This window comes from Pyxicephalus adspersus, chromosome 10 (assembly GCF_032062135.1).
Source record: "Pyxicephalus adspersus chromosome 10, UCB_Pads_2.0, whole genome shotgun sequence".
Taxonomy (NCBI): domain Eukaryota; kingdom Metazoa; phylum Chordata; class Amphibia; order Anura; family Pyxicephalidae; genus Pyxicephalus; species Pyxicephalus adspersus.
In genome coordinates, this window is record NC_092867.1 from 17719812 (window position 1) to 17728401 (window position 8590).

At 39.0% G+C, this 8590-nt stretch overlaps 1 protein-coding gene across 2 annotated transcripts in view; it reads left to right on the plus strand.

Annotated features, from left to right (window-relative positions):
- Positions 1 to 7354: 7354 nt before the first annotated feature.
- Positions 7355 to 8590, plus strand: part of LOC140339184 (uncharacterized) — a 23907-nt gene continuing 22671 nt past the window's right edge. The window contains exon 1 of one of the 2 annotated variants that reach the window (XM_072423738.1): positions 7355 to 7668. In XM_072423738.1, coding sequence (XP_072279839.1) covers positions 7641 to 7668 — 28 coding nt within the window. In that variant the 5' untranslated portion in view covers positions 7355 to 7640. The remainder of the gene's footprint in view (positions 7669 to 8590) is intronic. The other variant, XM_072423737.1, reaches the window with a different exon arrangement.

The following is an 8590-nucleotide window of genomic DNA, read 5'->3' on the forward strand; positions in this document are numbered from 1 at the left end:
CCCCTACGTCAATATAGTGGGTGTGTGCTGTGTGGGGCCCCTATGGACCACGCCTACTCTGATTCCAAGAACGTGCTTTGCACCGAGCCCGCACTGACACCAGACTCGCATGGGGAATTCCCCACGTCACCCTGGTGGCCATGTGCTGTGTGAGACCCGCACAGACCACACCCACTCTAATCCTGGTTAGTGGTCGGCCCCCACACCTCACCAAATCTGGCCCTCTTTGCAAAAAGTTTGTACACCCCTGCCAGTGAAGCCAATGTAATTCATAGCTGTGGATGGGCAGCAGGTATAGATATGCCCCGGTCACCCTGCAGCATTGAAGCCCTATAACTGATGCACATAATTTCTCTTCTCTTTGTTGAAGTTAATCCTGATTTCCCAGCATCCTGCCAAAGCTCCTGCCCCTTTTAATTTTAATTTAGAGTTGAACTCTAAGGGCTTTATTTATAAAACAGGGAATCAGACATTCCTTTAAACATTCCCTGGTAGGAATCTTCTAAATGATGGTTCTGTACTAAATGATTCATTTAATTCTATATAAATGCAGCAAATATTGTATGTTACTTATGTTATTAAAGATGCAGAACCATGTGAAGGAGGATAGAAAGACCCAAAACTCACAGGACGGGACAAAATTATGGAAAAAGAGAGGGTTTTTCCCAAAATTATGGGAAAAGAGAGGGTCTGACTCAACTCACAAGATTTCACCCAAAACTATATACATAAATACATAAATATTTCCTATAAACTTACTGAATATATTCATTTGTCCGACAGATACAATAGCAGAGAGCAAAGATGTTTTATTAATCATCAAGTGCTGAACTCACCAGGGTGAATAGAGGAAGGTTAGCTGACTCCTTCCCGGGGAAATCATCTACTTTCTTGCTATGTGCTTATATCTATTTATTATAGGGAACTTATATTGAGGGAAATAGAGGAATGCCAATGCTAATCTAATATGTATCATTTATAAGCAAAGATGTTACTTTGACAGTATGTTGACCTACCCACTTGTTGTACATGGATTTTCCCAGTCCATGTGAATACTGAGTTTGTCTTTTTGTCTTCCACGCCTCCCCTGTAGTCATATATCCCATCAGGCTTAGATAGAGGAATGGTTGTAGACCAGCAGACAATGCCCCTTGGGCAGCCATGACATTTAAGCACATCACACCTATGGGGGTGCAACCTGCATGGGGTGCAGGCATTTTCCTATAAACCTTGTTTATGTCCTTGTTTTACCTGTGCAGTGTTGAACATGTGTGCCTACAATAGGGTGAGATGTTGCAGGGACATTACTATCAGGATTGTTAGTGCTGATTTACAAATCTGTAACTTATCACAAGTGGCCACATACAGTCCCATACACTGCTTTCTGGATTTGATGCACTCTTACCTAAACCCTTCCACTGTGAGCTGCAAAGACTTGGAGGGGGAGCATGTGAGACACAAATAAAGGAGGATTAGGATTAATCAGGGACAGTAGAGGAAACTTTGGTTTACCTTATCAGATGTGTTCATTTCAAAATACCTTGATTTGGAATTTATATTGACTGCTTTGTATATAATTTAAAATTCGAGAGAATTGAGTGTGCTGTCACTACAGAAGACTCAAAATGCCCTTGAGATCCTTTGACAGGAGGGCATCTTAGTGCACCAGGGATGCACCTAGTATTTTAGTCAAGCAAAGATATAAAACTAGCAAAAATAAGAATAGGAAAAAGCTACTGCAAAACTTTACACTGGCCCAAAGCAAACCAAATCTTTGCAAGCAACCAGACTGAAAGAATTGGTTGTAAGCAGGTCAGATTCTTGTTTTTGCATATTGCTTTGCTCATCTGAACACATTGTCATCGGCTAGGTAATGCTTATGTTTCCTTTCACATCTGCACTGGTAAAAATAGAACTAGAAAAAGAAATATCTTACAAAGCAGAAGATTAACAGTGATTAATGCTCTGTACTGGGGATATTGATTAATGAGTGCAGTATGCCGATAGCAAGGCTAAACAGCAGCAGATCTGGGTGGCAGGTGAGATTGTTTCATCCTAGAGTGATAAAACATGCAAGATAATCAAGCTGCACCTAGTCCCCCTCCATCCATCTCAGCTCCCTATTGCAGCTGCTTAATGAACTCACAGAGAAACTTTACAACAAAACAGAAGTTGTTGTATTTGGCCAGCCTGGAGGTATATGAGAACAAGGTGCAAAATTACAATTGTCAGGGTGTGGGGTTTAGGAATTGGCAATCTGCACCCAACGTACAGCTGTAAGTTTAAATTTGATTACTATTATATAATGAACATGTGCAATTGATACACTGTAAACTGACTAATATATTTGTAGTTAATGCTTTGTACAACCAATCAAAAGTGAATATATTATAATATGAATTATCTGTTATAATTTTAGATCTCCTATTCCTGAGGAAGCGAACTAAGGTTCCGTGAAACGCGTAGAAACTTGGAACACCCTTATCGGGGTGTACCACAAGGAGATCTATATTGGTGCTAGGTGTTTATATGTATTTGTATTGTGAATTTTATGATGGTATATAAAATAAAGTGATATTTTATATTTTTAATTATATGAGTTGGAGAACAAATGAATTGGCCTTAAAAGTCCCATTATCTGGTTATTCATGAAAAAATAAGTTGGCGAAACATTGTTTTATATGGGTACTCCTACACAGGTGGACCCCAACCAATCATTATTTTGTATTTAAAGTGGGACCATGGTCACCCACTGTTTTTAGGTAAATCAGCACACTGAAGCACCTAGCAATCTTGATATTGGAATTTGACAAGGATGCTTTAGAGGCTGGATAAACTTAGGGCCTATGTAAACAGACTTTTGTTAGCTTTAATGGGGCTTTGCATTCCTATAAATGTCTATAGAAGAGAAAAATCTGCTTGAAGCAGGTCTAGAGGAGGTCAACGGCAGGTAACATGCACACGTGGGTAAGTTCTGAATGATCTTAGAAGCATCTCAGACTGATACCCACCTGGTACCTAAGCCAAACCAGGCCAAAGCCAGATAACACATACACTGGGTATGCTTTTGCAGTGGGGATTAAATACGTCCAGGACTGGTACATGTTTTTTATAGAAAGGACACCCTATCTTTTAGAACCAAATCAGTCATTCTTTTTCTTATGTCTTTCATGTCTTGTTCTCACAACAAAGACATCGCACCACAATGCATGATAGTGTCTTACAGTGCTTTGTAATGCACCGAAAGGCATGTTTCAATGTATATTACCTTAAAACGTTGGGTTCCATTGAAAATTTTAACACACATGGTGCAGTGCCATTACCACAGCACCACAACCAGGTTTAAATAGGCTGGAAAGGACAACTGTGCCCATTACACCTATCCATTGAGTTAAGGTGTGATAAGGGACGGTATATACTTTTCTCTCCCCTAGCTCACCCTGGCCATGTAAAGCTCCCGGGAATTTTCCTGCTTGTTTATCCAGGGATGGCGGATGGACACTTGCTCCATTCCTGATTTATGAAAAAATCTATGGCTCTAAGTTATTCACCACTGCCTTTCAGCACAGACCAGAACTTTAACCCTTGGGGTGAACCTTTCCTACCTGATGCTCATATTTGTCTGTTCCCTGGGTTGGTGCACTGGCTACTTCTAAATTTGGTCTGTTTCTTGGTGCATGTGCAAGGTATTAACTAAATGGAAGCCGGTTGATAGATATGTAGATATGGGAGCACAGCCATAATGATAGTGGGCATGAACTCCATTACCCAGGTAGCCTTGTGGGAAATCTGGCCCTGGGTGCAATAATGGCATTGAACCATGCAAATATTTATTCTTTGTTTTCTAAAGGAAGTATCTAGAACCAAAAGACACAGTTCATATTTTAATTACATATTTCTAAATACAAATGAACTAAAACCCCAAAAAAACAAGTCACAAAGAAGTAGAAGTTTTTGGTGGCAGAGACTTGCAAAGTTTCTTTGCCAAAAAATCTTTTCTTCTGCTACTGGTGGCTTATTTTTTGCCTACACTGTGTAGCATATTCATGTCACTAGTGTGAATGGACACAGGTGGGGATAGGGACCATGTAAATCCAGCACAAGTATAGTCATTCAATAGTCAAAAATGATCATTGTGCAGGGCACCTACTATATATGCCAAACATATGCTGCATTATATCCAAAGTGCACCAACAAAACTTTAATACGGCTATATTTTTAAAAAAATCCTAATTGTAATAGGCTATTTATTCTTTAATGTCCTCTGTTGGCTATAGTAGAATGATTGGACTTCTTGACTTTTGCTGGATTGGTTCCTTAGGTAAGAATTCATTCAGCATCAGGAGCATTGTACATCTATTACAGCCACTGTTTTGGTCAAGAAGTGCTGACTTACTGCACGCAAGTTACTTGTCTTGGGAACTAACTAATCAAAGTATTTGACACTTGTGTTGTGAGGGCAGCTGTACTTTTTAATGGACTAACAACATCTTGTATTGATGATGTAACCTGTCCCTTTCATTCTGTCAGATATAATGCACTGCCAGGCATTTCTCGCATCTCTTGAAAGGACAGTCCTTCAGCTCTGCTAATCCAGCTGACAAATAATACTGTTAAACCAATAAACAGCAATTGTAGGAACCTGAATGGTTTCCCCGATCTATTGATCAGTTATGCCCTGCTTATTTGGAAATGATCCAGCTGCCATATAGTTTGACACAAAAAAGAAATACTTTGTTGAAAGCAGCACTGCCGCTATAATAGAAGAATGTTTCCTTTTAATTTCTTATATATATATATATATATATATTATATATAGTAAAATAAAGGTTTTGACTTGATACATTCAGATCCAGTCTCAATTGTGTTTGGTGCCAAATAAATATTACATAAAAAGTCCCTGAAAATAAAACCTATTCCCAACACTCCAAACAAAAAGAGGACACATTTTTACAGGTTTCTAATACTAAATAAATTAAATGCATTTTTTATTTAAAAATTTTTTATTAAAGGATGTTTCAATAAATAACAAAAACAACAAAAGCACGTTCAATGTTACAACAAAGAAAAAAACAGTTGGCATTTCCAATTTAAACATCATCTATAACAACAGAATGATCATTATCCAGGATTCTCAGAGTATACCATTCAGTATGTTGAAAAGTATTCACAATCTGACATTTTATTGAGCTAGACCCGAGTCTCTATATATGATTCCTTATCTAATAACCTTGGTTTCCTTATCTAGGGACGCTTCTATCCAAGACATTCTAAAAACATGGTCCAATTTCTCCTTAAAAAGCCGGAGTGTTGGTGGGTGAGTCTAACCATTTATGCAATATCGTTTTCTTGGCCACCAAGGAAAGAATATCTAATACATTTCGGCCACCTTTAGTAATCCTAGCCCCTTGCAAATTAAATGTACCTAAGATGGCCCATTCTGGGGGTCAATGGAATATAATTATCCAAGAAAGTAGTAGCATAATGGGCCACCTCTTGCCAGAATCCTTTTATCTTCCAGCAATTCCAAAAGGTATGGTACAAATCTGCCTGGGGATGTGCACATTTAGAACAATCAGAAGTAGAGGCATAGCCCATCAGGTATGCATGGTATGGGGGGATATACACTCCATGGTATAAATGCATTTTAAACAAATTAGCTAAATATAACTTGTTATTGGTCTCTTGCAGGCTATAATAAAGTCTGAACAATAGGCTCATGGGTGGGAGAGAACCAACACAAGGAGCCAATCAAAAGTGCTCCAGAAAAAGGTGGATGCTAAAAGGAGGAACGATTAATATTTGCCTTCTTCTGTCCAATCACAGGCTGAGGATGGGAGGGAGATCTGTAACCAAAAGTAGGGCTGCAGTGGGGGAACATTAGGGTATCTCCTCTGCTAGACAAGTCTGTTGTTGTGAGGCAGAGTAGGGGGATTTTTTTTTATAAACCTCAGTACTTATTCACCTAAAACAACTCTCCTGTGAATTTAGCTGTCTTTTACTCTTTCATTATCGCATATCCTAACATATAAAAAAGAAAAAATACCCTAAAACAACCTCTTCACCTTACAGAGTCAAATCCTGATGTAACCACAATAATATAAACTCATCCTGACCCAAACATATAACCCAATTGGCCTCCCGTTATGTCCCAACCCAACACAAAGCCCTAACCTACCTTCTTTTCACCTAATCCATACACAAAACCCTAAAATATTACATGTGACCATTACTTGACATTTAATATGGACCACTAAATCAGTACTGTAAAGAATCCACCCCAAGCCTGCAATGAGGAAAACTATGATGAGGTTTTTTGCATGGTAAATGTGATGAAAATTCACTTTGCAAAGAATTCCAAATTACCTCATATTCTTTGCAGGGTGATTTTGAATTTTGCTAACTGAACAGTCTCAACTTAATAAATCAAACTCCATGCTTCATGTCTCCATTCTCCTAACTTTTGGAAACCCAAAACAAGGACATTTTTTGAAATATGTAGGCAAATGGCACAAACCTGCCATGTCCCTATTTTGCAAATCATAAAGATTAATACACTCAAGTAATTAGTTAAACCAGCCATTATCAACCAGGGATCATTGAAACCCCAGGGTTTCTCCAGAGGTTGCCTGGGGTTCCTGGAACTGTGGCTGATTGATCTCCCATATAATGATAGTTACATAGTAAGTCAGGTTGAAAAAAGTCCATCAAGTTCAACCATTAGGGTAATAAACATATCCCAGATATAAAACCCTATAAGACATAGTTGGTTTAGAGAAAAGAAAAAAAAATCCCTGGTACAATTTGCTTCAACAGGGGAAAAATTCCTTCCTGATTCCATGGGGCAATCAGATGTTCCCTGGATCAGTCTCTGTTATCATTAAATCCTTAATACCCAGTTGTATTCTGTGCTTCTAGAAGGGTTCCATGCATCCATGATGCCTCCATAGTTCTGGGGCAAACAGGTCTTGGTAGTGCCAGCTGCGTGACTCTAATGGTGCTTTTATCTGACAATAAAGATTGTATATAAGTAAAGGGGAGCATTCTTCCTATTGGTCCCCAAATTACCCTTTTCCCACTATTCACAATAAGTTTATTATTTTGCAGGTTCCTCAAGAGTTAAATGGTTAAGGATGCCTGGGTTAAAGCAACATGTTCTTTTTTTCACAGCTACATTTCTTTTATATTCACTTTTTAAAATAATACATATAATAATGTAGAGGCTGAAAAGTTATGCAAAATAATACTATCACACAGAAAGGGAAGACAAAATCAAGGACTTGGATCTGAAAGAGGGACAGTCCCTGTAAGTCAGGGACAGCTGGGAGGTATGGTATATCAATGTCTCTGCAGAATTCACAGAAGCAGGCAGAGGTCCTCCTTCGCCTGCTCTATAACTACATAACTTTCACTTTCAATCTTAGTCTGCTCTGATCCTTTGACGAGTAAGGAAGTGTTTTCTCCAAGTTATTAACAATCAAACTATCTTTTATAAATAACTTTCAGAATTATCTCTGATCATGGCGGTGATCACAGAAGATCTGAGGGCTTTGTTCGAGGAACTTTTCAGCAACTTTTCTTAAAGTTTGTAAACTGGAGCTGCTTGTGGGGTGGAGCCTTCACTTCCCAGCAAAGCTGTCATGGACTCGTGCGGACTGCCAGGCAATGGTGAGAGCAAGCCAGGCCCGTGGTATTAAAGTGAACCTAAGCTGTAGGGAAGACAAACACATGGGGCTCTATTTATAAAACAGGGAATCAGACATTCCCTCGTGGGAATCTTCCAGGTCTATGTGTTTCAATGGTAGTAATTTATTCTCACCAGGGGACGTTTGAGAGATCTGATTTACTTGTTTTAGAAATAGATGGAGGTCATTTTGTTTTGAAAATGATTACTAAGAAATCAAAGTCATAAAAGATCTAAGTGTTATTTGTTAATTGGTAATGATGTAAAGGGAGGAGGGTCAAAATGTGAAGTGGGGTCTCCGATGTTAGGCTCAGGATACTGATGTGAAGTGGGGGCCACTGATGTGAAGCGGGGGCCTCTGATATGAAAGGGGAGAGAAGTGTGAAGAATGGGGCTATAAAGTAATTAGTCATTTTTGATTATGGTAGAAGGACTGAGGTCTGTTCATGTGCCATTGAAGCTTTAATGCTGAACTAAATACTTTAAAGACTAGGCAGGTCTATTATGTCAGAGGAGACAGGCAATGTCCATTCTGCAATAAAATAACCTTATGTGTCTGATCACAATTTTTTAAATACACTCCCCAGTCCTCGCCCTGCTGTGGGAGCCTCCATTTTCTTCTTCTTCTCTTCCAGGTTCTGATCTTTAGCCATCTCAATTGGCTGGGTTGGGGCAGAAGTTTATTGAGTCCCGGGGGCAAATCTATTGTACAGTTTTTTTAAGGAGATATCAATCAGGCAGGTAATTGTGTTTTATTGCAGAAGGGGCATCACAGGTCCTTTCTGTAATTATCAGCCTGTCTGATCACAGGTGACCTGTAATAGGTAAGCAATATGAAGGCTTAAATTGTTCCCCTCTCATTTTGAAAATACTTCTTCCCTGGCTGTCAGCCTAATCTGAATAACA